The sequence below is a fragment of the Capra hircus genome, chromosome 19, assembly GCF_001704415.2.
Source record: "Capra hircus breed San Clemente chromosome 19, ASM170441v1, whole genome shotgun sequence".
NCBI classification, from domain to species: domain Eukaryota; kingdom Metazoa; phylum Chordata; class Mammalia; order Artiodactyla; family Bovidae; genus Capra; species Capra hircus.
The window spans coordinates 28,050,408-28,073,350 of NC_030826.1; the positions used below are offsets into that span (position 1 = coordinate 28,050,408).

The 22,943-nt window shown below is 52.0% G+C and overlaps 1 protein-coding gene across 3 annotated transcripts in view; it reads right to left on the bottom strand.

Annotated features, from left to right (window-relative positions):
- The window catches only part of PIK3R6 (phosphoinositide-3-kinase regulatory subunit 6), a 51,034-nt gene that overhangs the window by 15,698 nt on the left and 12,393 nt on the right, over nt 1-22,943 (bottom strand). For 2 of the 3 annotated variants that reach the window (XM_018064640.1, XM_018064639.1), the window contains exons 3-10: nt 15,638-15,721; nt 14,979-15,070; nt 14,184-14,252; nt 13,355-13,487; nt 13,145-13,214; nt 11,896-12,079; nt 4,513-4,678; nt 2,259-2,345 (exon numbers count right to left, since the gene is read on the bottom strand). In XM_018064640.1, the coding sequence (XP_017920129.1) occupies nt 2,259-2,345; nt 4,513-4,678; nt 11,896-12,079; nt 13,145-13,214; nt 13,355-13,487; nt 14,184-14,252; nt 14,979-15,070; nt 15,638-15,721 (885 nt within the window). The remainder of the gene's footprint in view (nt 1-2,258; nt 2,346-4,512; nt 4,679-11,895; nt 12,080-13,144; nt 13,215-13,354; nt 13,488-14,183; nt 14,253-14,978; nt 15,071-15,637; nt 15,722-22,943) is intronic. The other variant, XM_018064641.1, reaches the window with a different exon arrangement.

A 22,943-nucleotide genomic window follows, 5' to 3' on the forward strand; every position in this document is an offset into this window, starting at 1 on the left:
ACACCACACACAGAGAGACAACACAGACACAACACACAGAGCACAGACACACAACAACAACAGACACACACAGAGACACACAGACAACACAGCACACAGACAAAACACACACAGAGACAACACAGACACACACAGAGGCACACAGACACACACACAGAGGCACACAGACACACACACAGAGGCACACAGACACACACACAGAGACAACACAGACACACACAGAGACCACACAGACACACACACAGAGACAACACAGACACACACACAGAGGCACACAGACACACACACAAAGGACAACACAGCACCAGAGCACACACAGAGGACACAGACACACACACAGAGGCACACAGACACACACAGAGACAACACAGACACACACAGAGACAACACAGACACACACACAGAGGCACACAGACACACACACAGAGAACACAGACACACACAGAGCACACAGACACACACAGAGACAACACAGACACACACACAGAGGCACACAGACACACACAGAGACAACACAGACACACACAGAGGCACACAGACACACACAGAGACAACACAGACACACACACAGAGGCACACAGACACACACAGAGACAACACAGACACACACACAGAGACCACACACAGAGCACACAGACACACACAGAGAACAGACACAGAACACCACCACAGAGACAGACACACAGAACACACAACACAGAGACAACACAGACACACACACAGAGGCACACAGACACACACAGAGACAACACAGACACACACAGAGGCACACAGACACACACAGAGCACACAGACCAGCACACAGAACAACAACAGAAAAAAACACACACACAGAGGCACACAGACACACACACAGAGGCACACAGACACACACAGAGACAACACAGACACACACACAGAGGCACACAGACACACACAGAGACAACACAGACACACACACAGAGGCACACAGACACACACACAGAGGCACACAGACACACACAGAGACAACACAGACACACACAGAGACAACACAGACACACACAGAGGCACACAGACACACACACAGAGGCACACAGACACACACAGAGACAACACAGACACACACACAGAGGCACACAGACACACACAGGCCAGACACACACAGAGACCACACAGACACACACACAGAGGCACACAGACACACACAGAGACAACACAGACACACACACAGAGGCACACAGAACACACACAGAGACACACAGACACACACAGACAGCAGACACACACAGAGGCACACAGACACACACAGAGGCACACAGACACACACAGAGAGACAACACAGACACACACAGAGGCACACAGACACACACACAGAGGACAACACAGACACACACACAGAGGCCACACAGACACACACACAGAGGACAGACACAGACACACACACAGAGGCACACACAGAACACAACCACACACAGAGGCACACAGACACACACAGACCGAGACAAACAACCACAGACACACACACAGAGGCACACAGACCACACACAAGAGACAACACAGACACACACACAGATGCACAAGACACACACACAGAGGCACACAGACACACACACAGAGGCACACAGACACACACACAGAGACAACACAGACACACACAGAGGCACACAGACACACAAACACAGAGGCACACAGACACACACACAGAGGCACACAGACACACACAGAGGCACACAGACACACACAGAGAGACAACACAGACACACACAGAGGCACACAGACACACACACAGAGGCAAACACAGACACACACACAGAGGACACACAGACACACACAGAGCCAACACAGAGACACACACCAGAGACAACACAGACCACAGGACAACACAGGACACACACAAGAGCGCACACAGACACACACACAGAGGCACACAGACACACACACAGAGGCACACAGACACACACACAGGGGCACACAGACACACACACAGAGGCACACAGACACACACAGAGGCACACAGACACAACACAACACACAGACACACACAGAGGCACACAGACACACACACAGGGACATGAACACAGGGCACACAGACACAAAACGACACATAAGCGCATAAACACGCACACAGACACATGACAGACACGCACAGGGACAGACACACACAGTGCACACACAGACACACAGACACCAGCGCACACACCGAGACATACACGTGAACACACAGATGCACAGACAGACACACACGCATATCCCCCATGATTTCCAGCCCGCTCCCCATGGAGGTCCAAGGCGCTTACAGAGCTGCTCCTCGTCAGTCCACAGGTGGAAGGTGATGCGGGGGCTGGGCAGAGGGACACTCAGCGCCCGGTCCTGGAGGGGGTCACCTGAAGGAAGGAGCAGGCTGTGGAGACCACGGAGGAGAGGGTCGTGGGAGTCTTCTCTGCCCCGCCCCCGCCCCCAGCCCCTGTCAGGGTGCCCAGAGGAAATGGCAGAGACCCGCTACCTCCCATGTCTGGCCTTGCTGAGCTCCCCTGCCTCTCTGCCTCCATCAGCTCATCGGAGCTAACACCCCTGGTCCCCTCGCAACCCAAGCACGCCTAGTGGCTCCTGCTTCCTGCAAACTTCCTAGCTGGAACTGTAGGACCCTTCTCAAGCGAGTCCACTTTATCCTTCAGAACCTTTTCTCCCGCTGTTGGCCCCTCCTACTGCGGTCCCACCCCCAGCCCCGCTGCCACCACGCTGCCCTTCCCACTGTCCACAAGCAGACCGGGGGAGAGGCCTCTGGATTTCTCAGGGTCTTCTCTAGGAGCTTGGGTGCAATAGATGCTCCTGTAGGGGATTTTACAGACTCACGGCCAAGTACTAAGTGCAGAGGGAAGCCTGCATCCAGGGATGAGACCAGGGCCAGCTGATCCCCACTCCTCCATCCAGAAGCTTCCTGACACTCCAGCCCTGGGAGTCATTCCCTCCCCAGACCTTACTGGCTGCACACTGGGCACACCTAATGGGCAGCCTTAGGGTTTAACTTCCCCAGAGCACGGCTCCCTCCAGAATAAGGCTGCAGCTTCCTCAGGGGAGAGCAACCTACGGTCACGGGACACTTACTACTGTTCTCACCTCACTTATTGTCTCACCAGGTGCTACCAGTGACCCAAGGTCACAGGGAATAGTATCTTCACTACAGAGGGGGAGTCAGTGGCACAGAGAGGTTAAGTAACTGGCTTGAGGTCAGACAGGAAGGGGCAGAGCCAGAATTTAAATCCAGGCAATCTGGCTTCAGAGTCCATGCTTTTACCCATGATGCGGTGCCCATAACCACTGTCTCATGCAGCCCCCTAGAAGCAAGGGGTCAACGGGGGTGCTGGCTGGTCAGTAAGATGTGCTGGGCAAGTCTGGGTGGGAAGCAGGTGTCTGGATATGGCAGAGATGGTGGGGACAGTCCAGACAGGTCTTGTCCTGCCAATGCAGAGTTACCACTGAGTTAGCAGGTGGTACCCAAGAAGAGCAAAGCCAGGTTTGCTCCAGGGTTTGGCCCAGCTTTGGGATTGGGGGTAGGGTTGGGTGGATGGGGAGCTTCATGAATAGGTATTTCCATGCGGTAATCAGAAGCACTACAGAATACTTATTTTTTTGCTGCACCGAGAGGTATGTGGGGTTTTCGTACCCTGAACAGGAACTGAACCTGTGACCTCTGCACAGGAAGCACATTGGTTATTATACTGACGGGCTTCCCTGGTGGCTCAAATGGTGAAAAAATTCCCCTGTAATGCAGGGGACCTGGGTTTGATCCCTGGGTCATGAAGATCCCCTGGAGAAGGGAATGACTACCCACTTCAGTATTCCTGCCTGGAAAATTTCACAGACAGAGGAGCCTGGTGGGCCACAGTCCAGGGAGCTGCAAAGAGTCAGACACGACTGAGCAACTAACACCACACACCTAAGAACCAGACGGCCTATGCTTGAATCTCAGCTCAGCTACTTAGGAGGTGGGTGACCTTGGGCAAGATTTATAGCCTCTTTCTAACTCAGTTTTCTCATCTGTAAAATGGGGATAATGCTTTCTATTTCATAAGTAGTTTACTGTGAGGATTAACTGATTTAATCTGTGCAAACTGTTTCAAGGGCTTCCCTTGTAGCTAAGTCGGTAAAGAATCTGCCTGCAACGCAGGAGACCCAGGTTCAATCCCTAGGTGGGGAAGATCCTCTGGAGAAGGAAATGGCAACCCACTCCAGTATTCTAGAGTCCATGAGGGTCGCTGGAGTCGGACACGGCATAAAAGAGTCTAAACCACCATGTAAACTGCTGAGAACAGCAACTGGGGTGTAGGGAGGTGCCCAGTAGGTGTCAGCTGTTATCATGACCAAATTACCCGCCTTCATATTAACCCAGGACCTTCAAGTTCTTGAGCATCCTCAGGCCCTGGGCTCCTGGGAGCTGCTGTGTGTCCCACCCCTGCTTCAGCCACACTGGCCCGCTCCCGGCTAGTTTAGAGTTGCTCTTTGGCGCCCCCTGCAGGTGCCCGAGCCGCAGCTCAGGCGCCTGCCTCTTACCGCCGCAGCGCCCCCTGGCGGCCGGCGGCGGCCCCAGCAGCGAGCAGTAAATCTCCTCCAGCCTCTCCAGGTGGCCCTCTCGGCTAGGGCTGGGCTCTCTGGCCATCTGCTCCACTGCTGTCACCACGGCGTGGAAATAGCCCTCCAGGGCGGGGCGGGAGCTGGCCTGCCGAGAAGGAGCATCAGAGGTTGAGCCTTGGCCCAGCACCTCCCGCCCCTGCTCCGCCCAGTCCGGAGGTGCACCCACTGCTCGGTGGCACCTCTCCTCTGCCCCGGACACCGGCAGGAACTTCCCCAGGATAGCTTCTGCTCCCCACATCCAGGGACTCGCTGTTGCCTGATGCTCTCTGCAGCTGGTGGGGGGGGGTCCCCTCGGCCCCTCACTTCCTGTTGTGGGGGGATGGCTGGCTACCGGGAACCCAGGGGGCCAGGGATGACACTGACGCCCACCTTCCTAGGAATGTCACCAAGCATTCTGGATCACTGTTCTGCCGTCACTAGGATATAACCTCCAGGAAGGCGGCAGTTTTGTCTGTTTCCTTTACAGCTCCCCAACCCCTATTACATCTGCCAGCCCAGTAGGTGCTCAACACATTACTTGCTGCATATTTCCTAAACATGTCACTCCATTACTGCTTTGACATACCACCTATAATCATTACTTTTCTTTAAATCGGTGCACTTTTTCTTTGGTTCAAAATTATATCAAAAGGAAACTTTATATTGCTGCTCTAAGTAAAAATGCTACAGTCACTTCTCATAAATAGAAAATAAGTAAGCTGAATATAATAATCACAAGTGTTAAGCACTCTGTCTTGTCTGACTCTTTGCGACCCTATGGACTGTAGCCCGCAGGGCTCCTCTGTCCATGGGATTCTTCAGGCAAGAATCATGGAGTGGGTTGCCATTCCCTTCTCCAGGGGATCTTCCTGACCCAGGGGTCGAACCCGGCTCTCCTGCATTGCAAGCCAACTCTTTACCATCTGAGCCACCAGGGAATGATCACAAAGTTCTGTTCTTAAATTCTAGCCAGGTACTATGGGCTGCCAAGGCTTTAGAGCTGGCAGCTTGCTTTCTCTTTTGGAAAAGGTAGATTAGCGAGTGCTAAAGAGGTGAGGGGGAGGACTTCCCTGGCAGTCCAGTGGTTAGGGCTTCACCTTCCAAAGCAGGTGGTGTGGGTTCCATTCCTGGTTGGGGAGCTATGATTCCACATGCCTCGGGGTGAGAAAACCAGAGCATAAAGCTGAAGCAATACTGTAACAAATTAAATACTTTAAAAATGGCCCACATCAAAAAAATTCTTTAAAAGAAAAAAAAAAAAGAGGCTAAGGGTAAAGCACCAGAGCCTTTCCCCTTAATAGAAATAGGTTTTGAAAGAGTTCCTCCCTCTTTGAAAGAGCGGCACCACTCTCTCCAGCACCGCAGGCTCCGTCTCCAGGGTACAGCCCTGCCACCCTGACCTGACCACCACCCTGGGTCACCATTCTCGGGCTGTGTCCTACTCCCTACTCCCCAACTAATCCCAGCTCATCACTGAGAATCCGGGACCCAAAGAAGTGACACACACAGGTGGGCACTGCAGGACTTGCTTTCTCTTCTGTGCTAGGGGTCTGCTGAGCAAAGGCTTAACTTCCTGGGCTCAGGGAGAGAGGGTCATTCTGACTATTGAGGCTTCCAGTAAATACCTGCTGAATGATCAACTGAATGAACACAAGTGATGACAGGGACAAGGAATCAGAGCTGGAAGGGACCCTGGGGACCATCTCATCTTGTTGCTTCATCTTACAAATTGATTATAAGTGAATTAATTAAATATTTACCAAGTACCTCCTAGGTGCCAGGCACTGTTCTAAGTTCTAGGGTACAGTAGTAAACAAAACAGATAAAAATTCCTGTCTTGGGGACTTGCCTGGTGGTCCAGTGGCTAAGACTCCAAGCTCTCAAAACAGCTCTCAAAATCCCTGGTCAGAGAACTAGATCCCATTTGTGGCAGCTAAGACCCAGTACAGCCAAACAAATATTTTTAAAATTCCTATCTCCATGTAGCTTATATTGAAAGTGAAAGCTTATAGCGAAAGTGTTAGTCTCTCCGTTGTGTCCAACTCTTTGTTACCCCATGGACTGTGTAGCCAGCCAGGCTCCTCTGTCTATGGAATTTTCCAGGCAAGACTGGAGTGGGCTGCCATTTCCTTTTCTAGGGGATCCTCTCAACCCAGGGATTGAACCTGAGTCTCCTGCATTTCAGGCTTATTCTTTACCATCTGAGCCACGTGGGAAGCCCAGCTTATATTATAGGGCATCTCTTTGTATGTGTGCATGAGAGGGGGTGGGGAAATAATAAACAAGATTAGTGAAATGTACAGTATCATAAATAACAGTAATGAGAAGAGAATAAAACAGGGAGTGGATGTGAAATTTGGGTGAGGGGCTGAAGTTTTAGATAGTGTGACCAGAGGAGCCTCAGTGAACGGTGACTTCTGAGTAAAGGCTTAAAGGAAGTGAAGGATCGAGCCTTGTGGATACCTGCCGCGGGGTAGCCCCACCTGGACACCCATCTCCAGCAGGCAGAACACGGTACTGTCGTCCCAAGCTGACCTTCAAGCCTCGAGGCCTTGTCAGCTGATTCTGTGGACATGCGGGGAGGCCAGTCTACTTCCCCCACTCCCTACCTGAGGGTTGGACCAGGCCCTCCGCAGACAGGATGTGGTCTGCTGGCCAGATATGGCCTAGCCACCAGACCATGGTTGGCTGGGCCACCTCTCTCAGGCCCCACTTGTCCTCCAGCTGGCAGGTATGACTGGACATGGGATCCCTACAGCTTCCCCAGGAGCAGAATTCCAGGTACGGAGGCTGGGGTCTCAGGGAGTGGGCCACCCCAGGCCAGGCCTCTGTCTGGGTGCACCCAGAATGGGCGGGGGGTGCCGGGGGTCCTTGAGGACCCCTTAACTCCAAGCTTCTCAGGGTCTCTAACTTCAGACAGATGGTGCAGTTCCTTTGTCTCTCCTGATACTTCTTTGGCCCCTCCCCCCACTCTCTATTCCCTAAAATGGGCACTCAGATAAAGTGAGGGAGAGCGCATAACAGGCTGACTGCTTAAAAAAAATACAGCTTTCATTTTCAGCATTTTTTTTTCTGTAGCAAAATAGTGCAGGCACCCTTTAATTCCAGCTCTGAACCCCACTCCATTCTTGACCAGGCACCTCCCAATCCTTCCCCATCCTGATGCCCTCAAACTCTGCCCAGCTTCACTGCTAAGCCAATTATCCCCTGTACTCCAGGCGCATCTGATTCAGGGATGGAGTGAGGCCTGAGATGCTCTACTGCCTGTACCACTGAGAAACAAAAGCCAATGTTCTTATGTTAGGGAACCATTGGCTGACACAACCCACCTTGGCCAGGCAGGATGAGAAGTGCTTGCCTAAGTGGTCTCATAGCAAGAGGCTCCAATAAAACTAACCGGGAGAATTCGGGAGAGGCCACCACAGGGTGGAGACAACCAGCCTCCCAGAATCCTCTGCACTGGGGTCCATCTTGGCTGAGAGATGCGTGTGCCACCAGGAAGGACCCGAGTCAGACCATGGGCCAAGCAAGCTGACTGGCCAGAGGCAATCCCAAAACTAACCCCTCACCACAAAACCTGAGACTGTGAGCCACATGGCAGAGCAGTCCTCCTGGGTTCCCTTACGCTACTGCTCTCCACCTAGCGCCTTCCCAATAGTCTCTTGCTTGGTAAGCATGTGTGTCTCCTTGGACTACTCATTTCCCAGCGTTGGACAAGAGTCCACTCTTGGACCCTGGAAGGGATCCCGCTTCCTGCAACACTAACGTAGCTGACATTGTTGTGTCAAAATGGCGACTTGACCACAGCCTGTTTGGTGGCCAGAAACCATCTGCAGAGCCGCAGGTGGCCGCACGGGGGCGCCAGGTCAGCCCACGAGCTCTGGTCAGGAAGGCTGGTCAGAGTTCCCCTCCTCTCTCCCCAGGAGCCACAGCCGAGTGCAGGGAGAGAGGACAGCAGCCCACAGGAGGGGCCTTAGGTGTCTGTGCTAAATCCAGCCTGGGGAGACTTTCCTGGTGGTCTCGTGGCTAAGATTCCCTGCTCCCAAAGCAGGGGTTCCGGGTTCAGTCTCTGGCCTGGGAAATAGATCCCATATGCCACAACTAAAATCCAGACAGCTAAATAAATAAATCTGGGGCTTAGGTACAAGTTGGGGGGGCATTCCTCCATCATGTGGCTGTGTGCAGTGAACCCCCAAAAGGACTGTTATGGAAAGAGAGATATCCAGGATGGTGAGGCGGGAGGAGTGAGTTGGGAACCCTCAGCAGGTCCAAGCAGGTGGGCAAGCACAAAGGAATGGTGTGGATGGTGCTTTTAGAGAAAAGGTATGACAGAAAACAACTGACACAGTTTAAGGTTTATTTCAAATCTTAAAAGGTGATGCTGTGAAAGTGCTGCACTCAATATGCCAGCAAATTTGGAAAACTCAGCAGTGGCCACAGGATTGGCAAAGGTCAGTTTTCATTCCAATCCCAAAGAAATGCAATGCCAAAGAATGTTCAAATGACCGCACAACTGAACTCATCTCACATGCTAGTGTAGTAATGCTCAAAATTCTCCATGCCAGGTTTCAACAGTATGCAAACCGAGAACTTCCAGATGTTCAAGCTGGTTTTAGAAAAGGCAGAGGAACCAGAGATCAAAATGCCAACATCCGCTGGATCATGGAAAAAGCAAGAGAGTTCCAGAAAAAACATCTACTTCTCTTTCATTGACTATGCTAAAGCCTTTGACTGTGTGGATCACAACAAACTGTGGAAAATTCTTAAAGAGATGGGAATACCAGACCACCTGACCTGCCTTTTGAGAAATCTGTATGCAGGTCAAGAAGCAACAGCTAGAACTGGACATGGAACAACAGACTGGTTCCAAATTGGGAAAGGAGTACGTCAAGGCTGTATATTGTCACCCTGCTTATTTAACTTATATGCAGAGTACATCATGAGAAATGCCAAGCTGGATGAAGCACAAGCTGGAATCAAGATTGCCGGGAGAAATATCAATAACCTCAGATATGCAGATGACACCACCCTTATGGCAGAAAGTGAAGAGGAACTAAAAAGCCTCTTGATGAAAGTGAAAGAGGAGCGTGGAAAAGTTGGCTTAAAACTCAACATTCAGAAAATGAAGATCATGGCATCTTGTCCCATCACTTCATGGAAAAAAGATGGGGAAAAGGTGACAGTGGAAACAGTGACAGACTTTATTTTTTGGGGGGCTCCAAAATCACTGCAGATGGTGACTGCAGCGACTACATTAAAAGACACTTGCTCCTTGGAAGAAAAGCTATGACCAACCGAGACAGCATACTAAAAAGCACAGACATTACTTTACCAACAAAGGTCTGTCTAGTCAAAGCTATGGTTTTTTCCAGTAATCATGTATGGATGTGAGAGTTGAACCATAAAGAAAGCTGAGTGCTGAAGAATGGATACTTTTGAACCATGGTATTGGAGAAGACTCTTGAGAGTCTCTTGGACTGCAAGGAGATCAAACCAGTCAATCCGGAAGCAATCAACACTGATTATTCATTGGAAGGACTGATGTTGAAGCTGAAACTCCAATACTTTGGCCATCTGATGTGAAGAACTGACTACTTGCAACAGACTCTGATCCTGGGAAAGACTGAAGGCAGGAGGAGAAGGGGACGACAGAGGATGAGATGATTGGATGGCATCACCGACTCGAAGGACATGAGTTTGAGCAAGCTCTGGGAGTTGGTGATGGACAGGAAGGCCTGGTGTGCTGCAGGCCATTGGTTTGCAAAGAGTCAGACATGACTGAGCGACTGAACTGAACAGTGGTACACAAAGACATGCATCAAAGGAAGGATCCAAGACGTAGGGCTCAGGATATGGAGAATGGAATACAAGAGGAGGAAGAGTAATGCCTCCAGTGTGTTTTGATGGGCAAAGAAAGAACAGACACCCACTTCCTGGGGCAGGACAAGCAGAGGATCGTGGACCCCTCCAGAAGAGGCAACCTCTCTTCTGGAGCCAGCTCCTCCTGCAGCGGCAGCACCACACCACAGAGCCACCCGTCAACCCACCTTCCCCAGGGCTGGCACCTTGCCCCACCCCACGCAGACTCCAACTGGCCCTTCTGGCATCCTCCCCTGCCCAAGAAATCCAGCACCTGGGGCCACCCCAGCCAGAGAACCTCTGTCTGCTGTGGTCTTGGCTGTGGATAGGGGCTGAGGCTGAGTCAGAGAGAAAAGCTAGCGGAAAGTGAAAGTAAAGTGGCTCAGTCGTGTCTGACTCTTTGCGACTCCATGGAAGTCTCCAGGACAGAATACTGGAGTGGGTAAGCCTTTCCCTTCTCCAGGGGATCTTCCCAACCCAGGGATTGAACCCTGGTCTCCCCCATTGCACGTGGATTCTTTACCAACTGAGCCACAAGGGAAGCCCAAGAATACTGGAGTGGGTAGCCTGTCTCTCCTTCAGGGGATCTTCCCGACCCAGGAATCGAACTGAGGTCTCCTGCATTGCAGGCGGATTCTTTACCAGATGCAGAGTCAGAAAGGAAAGCTAGGAAACAAACTAAATGCCCACAAGAGGAACAAGGGACTAGTTAAGCGAGTTAAAGGAATGACAGCATGTTCGCAAGAGAGAATTCTCTGCCCTGTTAGAAGCATAGCTTTCCGAGGAAAATATTTGCATATGGCATATCTCAGTGTTAAAAAGGATGGGGGAGGGGTGGGGCTGGATGGAAACTAAACACAGGCTTGAAGTCAGATACACCTGGGTTCACATCCAGGCATAGCCACTTCTTATCTGTGTCACCGCAGGTAGGTGATCGGCTTCTCTGTGCCTTTGTTTTGATAAGTACACCCATGTCACAGTGCAGTGGTATTTTAAGCTGATACATGTAAAAGGTCTAACATGGTACCTGGAACCCAAGAGACGTTCAAAAAACTGGTTCTGGGATTCCCTTGGTGGGCCAGTGGCTAAGACTTTTGCTCCCAGAGCAGGGAGCCTGGGTTCCATCCCTGGTCAGGGAACTAGATCCCACATGCCCCAACTAAAAGATCCTGTGTGCTGCAGCTGAGATCCAATGCAGCCAAATAAATAAATAAATATTTTTTGAAAACAAAAACAGTGGTTTTTGCGATGGCCACCATCAGTATTATTCATGAAATATACCGAATGTTAATTGCTAACATGACTGAGTAGAGGGGTGCGAGTGATTTTTATTTTGTTTCTTGGCTCATCTGCATTTTTCTCCCCAATTTTCCTTAGTGAATGTGTATTTATGTTTGGCTTAAGGGGTGAAAGGTGCTATGGACAGAGGAGAACGGATGTGGGTGAGCAGGGCAGTGACCTTACCAGCAGCTTCCTTTGCAGCGCGCCTGCGTGGCAGGCCGCCCCCAGTGCCGCCTGCAGGGCGTGGGAGATCACGTGGCGCATGCAGGCCTCCGGCGTCTGCTGCCCCTGGGCCGCCTCAATCTCCAGCAGCAGGGCACTGCACACGGAGGGAGACACCAGCTCAGGATCCACGAAGAGGAACACTCTGAGGGCAGAGGTGGGGGGGCCAGGGGCTGATGAGGATGACCCTGGGGAGGAGGGCCACTGGAGGGGCACCCTCAGAGCCTTGCAGTCTCCCCCCAAGTTATTTACTTCCTCCAAAAACAGGAGCTTCGAGTTCAAAAGTCTGTGGGGGGAGGGGTGGATAACACTAGGGAGCGGTGGGGACTGTGGCAAGGAACAGCAGGCACAGTCCTTTGGGGGGGGCACCTGGTCCCTCTGGGGACCTCTAGTCTCCTGTTTAGGGAAACTCCAACTGAAATGTCGCTCTCCACCTCAGCGTTGTGCCCCAGTGACCCCGCTATCCTCCAGGAGGGACTGTATATCCTTCTCACTGAAACTGGAACTCCAAACCTTAAGTGAGCCCCATCTCTCATCGCCTTCATCATACCGGAAAACCAGCCTCACCCACCCTTTCCTCCATACTCAATTCTCCCACCCTCTCCTCCATACCCAACTATCACCCAGGCTCTCTGATGCCACGTCCTCTGGGTCCCTTCCACTCCCTGCACGTCCATGAACACTGAGCCCCAGGCTGCCCCTTTCAGTACCAGGTCAGCAGAGGTGCCTGCGGGAAGGAGGTTCTGCACCCCCTGCCCCACCCCCAACCCCATCAGCTCCTCTCTCCAGCACGAGCAAGGATGTGTCCTCAATCTTATCAAAAGGGGCTACACTCACAGCCCAGACCTCATGGTGTGACTGTGGCCTGAACTACTTAAATCCTGGAGCCACCCCCCGCTGCCTGATGCTACATCACAGCCAAGGGCAGGCTGGAGGTGGAGCCACAGAACCGCAGCATGGCCCAGGGCTCACATCCACGTTCTGCAGGTGAAAATGGGGGAGCTCTGAATCCAGGGCAAGAAGAAAGACCTGACTGCTCTCCGGGACTTCCAGGGAAGGACACATCCCATTCCCCCTGGAGGACGATGTCCCTTCCTCCCTGGAGGACATCCCCCATGGCTGGACAAATGAGAAGCTCTGCTGGGGCTCCTCTCCGTCCAGCCTCCTGGCTCATCCTCCCGGCAGCAGCACGCTGGCTGGGGCCACTCACCTCTCCCGGTAGGGGTACAGCTCGCTTGTCAGGTTCTGCTCGGCAATGACCAGCCTCTGGTACAGCGTCCCTGCAGAGCAACTGCTTCAGCCAACCAGTCCCTGAGTCTCTGGCCCCTGTTCCCCACTTTCCCAGAAGCTGCTGGAGCTTTTGAGCTGCCTGGAATCCTGAGAGGAAGGCGAGACCTCAGGTGGAGCTGCAAGTGCTCACCTGGGACGGCCGTCTCTGTTTTCAGCCTGATGGCACAGTCCAGGGCGATCGTGCAGTAGGGGGCAGGCAGGGTCAGCAACCTCATGCAAAAGGCGTATGTTCTCCGGTGGAGCTCCTCTGTGATGCCCGTGGCCTGGGTGAGAGGGAGGGGTCAGGGTGCCCAGAGCCCTGGGTCACAAAGGGCCCTGGCTGGGGTGGGCTGATGGGACGGGAGAAGAGCCAGAGACGTGGGCTCACCCTTGCCTCCCAAGTCTACACCTTTAGCTTCTTCTCCCATCATCTCTAAGACTCCTCCCCTGTTGACATCCCATTCAGGTTTCCCAAGTGGCACTAGTGATAAAGAATCCACCTGCCAATGCAGGAGATGTAAAAGACATGGGTTCAGTCCTTGGGTTGGGAAGATCCCCTGGAGGAGGGCATGACAATCCACGCAGGTATCCTTGCCTGGAGAATCCCATGGACAGAGGAGCCTGGGGGCTACAGTCCATAGGGTTGCAAAGAGTCAGACACGACTGAAGCGACCTAGTATGCACTCATGCAAGACACTCCATTCACATTTATCAAGATGGATATTCATCCCCATCCTGTTCCTCCAGCAAATCAACTCTCCTCCCAACCCTTCTGCTCTGTTGGGGTTACCCCCTGCCCCCCACCTCCCCAGTTTCATCTCTTCATGTCTCAGGGCAAGGACAGGGCTAAGGGAGGAAGCCAGACAGGGGTAGGCGGTAGTTCTTCCAGGCTTCCCAGGCAGAGACCCGGTGTCTCCTGGGTGTCCAGCCCAGTCACTTGCGGGGTCACCACGACCACCCAGACCCTCAGCCCAGCTCACCTTAGTGAGCACGTACATTAGAGTGTGCAGCAAGGGAATGATGATGTGGCGGGCGTCCTCACTTTCTGCCTGGAAGACAGGAGAGAGCACAGGGTATGGAGGGGGCCAGAGGCTGGGGGGGCCTTGCTTCATCCCAGTGGGAGATGGGGTGGAAGGCAATGTCCCATCAGGCCAAGGGGTGTGGAAAAGGGGCCAGAGCCTGCCTTGGCAGAAGAGCAGTAGGGATGGGGGGGGCACATGGGTGCGGGAGCCCAGGTATTGGGGTAGGGGAACAGGGACCTCCATGGGGGAGGGGCAGCAGCTGGCAGCAAAGGACAGGTGAGTCCCCAGCCTGGAGGCCCCTGGAGTGCAGCTTTCCCAGCTGTAGAGCACTGGGTGGTGAGAAGGATGATTGTAACTTTGACCATTCTTAGCAGTCATACATTTATGTTTGTAGGAGCTTTTTGTTTCTGTCGAGTGACATGGGTTTTCCATTTATGGTGGTGTTCTAGAGATTCTTTCTGAAAGATGTTAACTCAGGTCAAATAATGGGAATCAATGTGCAGATACTATTGCTCACAGGAAAGTACAGGAGAGGGAGAAATATGGTGGAAACCAAAAGACCAGAGTGCGGGGAACGTGGGGCTGATGGGCAGACATGGCCCTTCTTCCTCTCATCCCCTCCTGGAAGCCCGAAAACCTACCTTCTTCAGCTCTCCGAGTGAGAACCCACCCACCTTCTCTGAGCGAGAACCCACCTTCCCCAGCTCTCTGAGTGAGAACCCACCTTCCCCAGCTCTCTGAGTGAGAACCCACCTTCTCCAGCTCTCTGAGCAGGATGCGGACCAGCACCGGGCTCTTCCTAGGATCCCGCTCAACCTTCTTGTGCAGGGACCACCTCCACATGCCTGGACCAGGAGAGGGTGGGCACAGTGCTGAGCAGGACCCTGAGACTTGGAGCCCCAGAGCCCCAGGTCTGACCCTGCCCCCCACTGCCTTGAGTGCCAGGCTCCGAGCCCATGGGTGGGCTTCTCACACATGGGGGAGCTCTGATCTTCACCCCAGTGGGCGGTGAATTCCCAGGGCAGAAAGGACAGAGGTGGGATGCTAGTGGGGACAGGTGTGTGCACGTGGCTTCTGGAGCTCAGCCACATGCCGGGGAGTCCTAGGGGCCTGCAGTGCCAGGGGAATCTTATTTGCAAGGGGAGTTGGAGAATGTGGTTAAGAAAGAGGATGGCAGACCCCCGATGGGCTCTGCCACGGTCTCTGGGAGGGCGAGCCAGCGGGCAGAGAAGGCATCTGGGTCTTTCAGGTCCCAAGGACTTCCAGCAGGATGGGGCCTTGGCTGGAAGCCTCCCTCATCCTGTGAGCTCCGGGTCGGGGCACTTTCCTGAGAGCACATGGGCAGAGTTGGCTGGGGCGGTGACGGGGTAGTGGGGAGCCAACAGAGTGCATGGAGGACTGCTGGTTCTTACCTCGGTTGCTCTGCAGGGCGGGGGCCTGGGCGCTGAGCTCTCGGAGCACAGCCTGCACGCTCCGCTGGAGATCCAGCTCCACATCTGGGGTGGGGGGTGGAGAGGGTGGAGGCGGGGAGGCTTTCAGGCTGGGAGCTCTGAGGCTCAGCTGCCCCAGCCTTACCCTCCCCCCAACCTCCTCTTTCCCTGAGAATGCCTTTAGCCTCCTCTTCAAGCCTCAGAAGGAGCCCAGAAGCAATCAACTTAGAGCTGGCAGCCTGCATCCTGGCCAGGGCTGGAAAACAGCCTTTTGATCAGCATGTTTGTGTTCTTTGTACAACCAGAGTATCTCAGGGCGAGGTATATATACTGCCAGAGATATGTGGGACAATCCCATTTGTTTCTTTTTGGTGGCACCATGAGGCATGCGGGATCGTAGTTCCCTTACCAGGGATCAAACCCTGTGCCCTGCAGTGGAAGCACAGGGCCCTAACCACTGGACTGCCAGGGAAGTCCCATGAGACACTTTTCAGTGATATACAGGTGATCCCCAAATCTGAGTAATTCTGCACTGATTTTAATATAGAGAAAAGATATGTAACTAGTTCCTCAACTAGTGTGAAGAAGCTAACATTTAAAGTCAGCTTAAAGAAATACATGAGCTAAATGGCAGGAGGTGACAAAGACTCTCTCCCTGACCAAACTCGGGATCCTCGAAGCCTTGTTCTCCACTAGGCTCTCAGCACAGCCCCTGTCCTGTCCCTGGCCTCCCAGCCCAGTTTTAGAACGAATCCTGCTGCCAGTCATTCGAGAAGCCCCGGCTACATGATCCAGTTCTCTATTCCCCACCTTTGATGGGTAACTCCTCAACCTGCCTCCAGCAAGAGTCCTGTTAGGACCATCTATCGAGAATCCCCCAGCCCTGAGGTCCGTTCGTAGTGGTTTTCCGCCACCGACCTCTCCCTCTCTTTGTCGACTGCAAATCCCCTTACCTCTGTGCCTTGTTTAGAGCTGAGCCCCAGGCCCCTCCTCTATTGCAATCATCTTGAATAAAGTCTTCCTTAGGGTTTTTTTAATGCATATATAATTTTACTTATTTATTTATTTTTGGCTGTGCTGGGCCTTCCTTGTTGCTGTGGGCTTTTCTCCAGTTGTGGCGACCAGGGGGCACAGCTCTGGTTGCAGAGCACGGCCTCTAGGGTGTGTGGCTTCAGTACTTGCAGCATGCAGGCTCAGGAGCCGCGGACTCAAGGGCTCCAGAGCACAGGCTCAGTAGCTGTGACACTCAGGCATGGTTGCTCCTCGGCACGTGGGATCTTCCCAGACCAGAAATTGAACCCCAGTCTCCTGCACTGGCAGGTGGATTCTTTACCACTGAGCCACCGGGGAAGCTCCCGTTAGGATTTTAACAGACGTCAAGATAATTTTTTTTTCCCTTTAACAGCAGTGTGCTGACATGGCAAAACTCTGGAGATGGTAACTGACATTTGGAAAGCGTGGTAGCTGTGAAAATGCACCTAACTCATCTCCCACTACAAGGAGTTTAAGGGATCCAGGAGCTTGGGGCTGTCGGGGTGTGAAATCCATCACTTTCCAGCCAATACGGACAGCAGCAGGGATTCTAAAGCCAGCTCGTCCTCAGGAACCTTTGCGGACGGTTGACTCTGGTTCAGGGGTTCCTCAGCCCGTGGTCAGTCTAGCACATTTCCACCCAGCCCTTCCTTCCTTTCTCCTTCTTCCAGTGTTGGGCTTGCCCCACAGTCTGAGCGCGCGCTCCTCCAGCCCTCACCGGGTCCCTGTCCGTTTTCTATCCCACAGGTGTTTCCCCACATGAAGCCTTGCATGTCCAATCTTGTCTCCTGTGTCTGCTTTTTGGAGGATCAGGACCAACACAGGAAGTACGGCAGACACTCCCTGTGCCATCAGTTCCCCTTTAAAATCAGCTCCAACCGAGGGGCTGTCTCTACAGACAGGGGTGCAGTCTCTGGTTGTCAGTACAAACCACACACCCCAAAAGGTTCCGCTTTTGCCTGAGCTGTCAGGAAACTTACAGCCACACGGAGGCCCTGCCTCAAAAATCTGCTCATCTCAAGAGATGGAGATTTCTTTCCTTTGCTCCTTTTGGGGTGCTCCTGCTTTACAAACATATATTTTAATTCTTCTTGGGTTCCTTTGAAAGTAGGTAGGACGAAGGTGTGGAGAAGGCACTGGAGACCCACTCCAGTACTCTTGCTTGGAAAATCCCATAGACGGAGGAGCCTGGTGGGCTGCAGTTCATGGGGTCGCTAAGAGTTGGACATGACTGAGCGACTTCACTTCCACTTTTCGCTTTCATGCATTGGGGAAGGAAATGGCAACCCACTCCAGTGTTCTTGCCTGGAGAATCCCAGGGATGGGGGAGCCTGGTGGGCTGCCATCTATGGGGTCGCACAGAGTCAGACACGACTGAAACAACTTAGCAGCAGCAGCAGCAGCAGCAGCAGCAACAGGACAAAGGTGAGAATGTGAAAGTGTTAGGTGCTCAGTTGTGTCCGACTCTTGGAGACCTCATGGACTGTATGTAGCCCACCAGGCTCCTCTGTCTGTGGAATTCTCCAGGCAAGCATACTGGAGTGGATAGCCATGCCCTGCTTCAGGGGATCTTCCTGACCGAGGGATCAAACCCAGGTCTCCCGCATTGATGGCAGGCTCTTTGCCATTTGAGCCACCAGGATAGATAGAGAGGACAAATCTAAAAACCCAGCAGGTTGCAGCCCAAGAGTCAGAGTTTGTTTAGGTCAAGGCACCCCATGCTGTCACAGTCATGGACCCACTTTTCCATGACTCTTGTGTGGACCCTTGCAAGTCTGGGGTCACCCAGCATCTCTGATACTCTCACTTTCCTCCAGCCTCTCACTCACCCCCCTGCCCAGGGCAGGTCCAGGTCTGAGTCTCCTTTGGGCTCCGAGCAGGAAGTGGGCAGGTGTTCCAGTCCACATTAGCCCACCCAGCCACTCTGCTGGGCAGTGCAGCGTCTCCCCAAACTGGCAAGGAAATTATTTTGCCTGGCAAGAAGGCTTGTCCCGAGCCGTCCTTCCATCTACCTAGTTTCACCTGGCATGAAGGTGAATGAGTTAACGCAGGATGAGTTAAGCTTCCCACAGTGGCTCAGTGGTAAAGAATCTGCCTGCAATGCAAGAGACCATGGCTTGATCCCTGGGTCGGGACAATCCCCTGGAGAAGGTAATGGCAATCCACGCCAGTGTTCTTGCCTGGGAAATTCCAAGGAGCCTGGTGGGCTACAGTCCATGGGTTGGGGTCGATGTGGCAGGGTGGGGGGTCCCAAAGAGTCAGACATGACTGAAGCGACGGAGCACAGGGTGTGTTATTTAAAAAATATGCTACGTTCTATCTCTTCTTTCTTCCTTTTCCCCGCCACCCCAACATGGACCACACAAGAGACTTAAAACTGTGATATTAATAACTGTGTTTTCCTCACTTATTAAAAGGGTAGCCAAACCTTTGTCTTTGGAGCCTTAGGTTCCCCTGCTGTTTTGCACAGGGAGTTATGTTTTTATGTTTCAGAGAAAAATAGAGAAGTTTAAAAAAAAACAAAAAACTCTGCCAATATCCTGGAGAGAAAACCCCTAAATAAACCCTGTTTTCGAAAGTCTGGGCAGCCAGAACAAACTCAGGCTTTGGTCCACATCTGGTTTGCAGACATGTCTTGTTTGGGCTTGCAGAGTGTCTTTGGGGAAAAAAAAATTGAACTAGCTGCCAACATTCACAAATGAGGAGATTTTGCATAAAAGCTCGAATTCCTGGCATCTCTGGAAAGTCTGTCAACACTGGGCATGCATTCTTCTCCCAGGTGCCAGTGACAGGGGCTGGGGAGCAGCTGCCCTCCTGAGACAGGGCATGGCTCCTCCAGGGCTTCAGAGAGGTCACTCTCCTTGTTTCTCTTACTTACATCCTTTCCTCGGCCCCTTGACCTTGAGACCCCTGGCTGTCTGATTGAGACAGTCACGCTGGATTGTCTCAGAGGGATGGGTTGAAGGCTGCTGCTTTTTGTTAAAAAGAAGACTGGCATGTAGATGTCAATGCTACTCTCTCAATTCAACCCATCCTCTCCTTCCCCCACTGTGCCAACAAGTCCACTCTCTACATTTGTGTCTCTAGTCCAGCCCTGCCAACAGGGTCATCAGCACCATTCTTCTAGATTCCATATATATGTGTTATTATATGATACTTGTTTTTCTCTTTCTGACTTACTTTACTCCATATGACAGACTCTACTAGGTTCATCCACATCACTACAAATAACCCAATTTCATTCCTTTTAATGGCTGAGTAATATTCTACTGTCTATATGTGCCACAACTGCGGTATCCATTCATCTGTTGATGGACATCTAGGTTGCTTCCCTGTCCTGGCTATTGTAAATAGTCCTGCCATGAACACTGGGGTACCCGTGTCTTTTTGAATTATACACTACCGTGTTTCAAAACAGATAGCTAGTGAGAATCTACTGTATAACGCAGGGAGCTCAACGTGGTACTCTGTGATGACCTAGAGGGGTGGGATGGGGGGGGCGGTGCAGGGGAGACTTAAAAGCAAGGGAGATGTTATGTATACTTACATCTGATTCATGCTGTACAGAAGAAAGTGACACAATACTGTAAAGCAATTACTCTCCAATTTAAAAAAAGAGAGAGAGAAAGTGGCAATTTGAGGGCAGGAGGTCAGATTCTCCAAGACTGTGAGGGCACAAGGGTTGTGGGGACCCCAGGAAGGAGGAGAACCAGGGCTGGCTGGGACAAAGCTGATGGGTGGTGGCAGAGATCTCAGATGGGGGGAGCTAAGCACCAAACTCTGTGCACCTGAGTGCCACTGGTGTGGTCTCCTGGGCCACCTTGGCCAGGGTGCAGGAATGTCCCCAGAGGAGCCCCTTGTCTCATGGACCACACAAGCCTGACCAGACTGTTCTGGGGGCTGCAGCCACCGTGGACTGAAGACCTACAGATGTTTCCATCATCCAGACTTTGTGACCTCTGGGCTTCTCACAGGATACCAAAGAGCTGGGGGTGATGCCCCCAGTGAATGACACAGGAATCTGTCCTGACCTCGGAAAACTGGAGCTGGAAGCTGGACTGGATTTGATTAAGCCCACGAAAGTATTTCTCATGCCTCAAATATCTCAGAGTTGTCATTCTTCTTTCTCTTTTTTTGGCCCTACCACACAGTATATGGGATCTTAGTCCCCCAATCAGAGATTGAACCCATGTCCCCTGAATCTCTGCATTGGAATCACAGAGTCTTAACCACCGGACCACCACAGGACTCCCCCTGACATCATTCTTGATCCAGGACAGCCACTAAATAAACAACATTCCTTATCCTCTCCTCCACTCAGGAGCAGGATATAACTATCAGGTATCCAGATAACTACTCATCCCTAACATTTAAATCGCACTTGAGAGTAGAAACGTAGAAAATCTTGTGTAGGTGTAGCAAGACAACGGCACATGTTAAACCAGTTTGATTTTTGTCATGGTTAGATGAGAAGACTACATTTCCCAGACTCCCTTGTGGTGGCTCAGGGGGGGCCATGTGACTGAGTTCTGGCCAATGGCATGCAGTGGAAGTGGTATGTGGCATTTTCAGGTGTGGCCATAAAACCCTCTGCCCTGTCCTCCATGAGCTTGGAAGAAATGATGATGGTTCCTAAGAGGAAAGAAATCTCAGTCCCTGAAAGACTGTAGCCTGTATTCAGGAGCTACCTGAGTGAGAAATAAGCATTTGTTGTGTTGATCCGCGGACACTGGGGTCATTTGTTATAGCAGCTACTGTTCTCTGACTCAGGGACATACAAAGTGTTCTCTGGTGTGTTGAGTTCATTGGGTTCTGGGCAGAGCCCTGTGAGTTTGGCAGAATAAATACTGTTCTCCCTGTTTTGCGCAATCTAGAGGGACAGACCTGACCCTTACCTCTGTCACCTGTCCAGCCACAGAAGGTCAGACCCAGAGGGGCCCTGGAGCTGACTCTCTTCCCATTTCACAGATGAGGAAATGAGGCTCAAAGGGGAGAGGTGATTTTTGCAAGGTCACAGAGCTACTGGAGCAGAGCTTTCTGTTTGCCAATTGCTCTTCCTTTAAAGCTGTCATCTTATGTGCAACCATTCACCTCTTCACTGGGGAAAGAGAAGAGGGTGTACCCCGGTGAAACCGTGGGCATGTGTCTACTTATGTGTGCCTGGGGCTTGAATGCACAAATAAACACCCCTGATGAAGTTGCCTGAAAAAAACTTCCCATAGGATCTCCCTGGTTGTGCAGTGGTTAAGAATCCATGCTTCCACTGCAGGGGGCTTGACCCTTGGTCGACCCTTGGGTTCGACCCTTGGTTGGGGAACTAAGATCCCAAGTACCATGCAGTATGGCCGAAAAATTAAAAAAAGAAAAAAGAAAAGAAGGTGGAGAGACAAACCACACACACGCATACACACTGGTTCCCAGCTCTCCAACCAGCGTAGATGTTATCACAGCTAAAGAGACAATAGGGAGGAAGGAAAGGAGAAGAAAAGCTGACAGGGTCCTGACCGCAGAGGGACCCCCTAGTCTGGGGTCTGCTCCTCAATTTCCGGCCATTCAAAGCTGACCTAGGACTTGGCAGTGCCAGCTCTCTGTTGCCCTGTGATCCTAGACAATCAAATCTCTCCCCAACCTACTCTTGGGTGTTGTCTTTTCCCCTAGTTCCCAACCTTGGCTGCACATTAGAACTACCTGGAGAGCTTTCAAAACTGCCAATGCACAGCCCACTCCAAACCAAAAAAATCAGATATCTGAGGGTGGGGACTAATAATCAATTTTTAAAAATAGCTCCCCAGGAGACTCGAATGTACAGGATTACAGAATTAACCTAATTCTAATGAGAATCACTGTCTTAGTTTAGAGATCTGATATCTGTTCTGTAAGGGAAGGAGTAAAATGACAAGATGCTCAGAGTTCACAGAGGACAATCATCCCTGAATTAAAAATGAAGGTTGTGACTTCCCCACTAGTTCAGCGATTAAGAATCTGCCTTGCAATGCAAGGGAGCTGGGTTTGATCCCTGGTCAGGGAACTAAGAACCCACATGCTGTGGGACAACTAAGCACACAAGATCCAGAGCTTGCGGGCTGCAAGGAAGGATCCCACATGATGCAACACAGAATGAAGCTCCCAGGGTCAGGATGGTCAGGGATCAAAGCTGCGCCCCCTGAAGGGGAAGCATGGAGTCTTAACCACTGGACCACAGGGAAGCCTATCCGTTGTTCACTGACATTTATGTGCCCAGCACCCAGATGCGCCA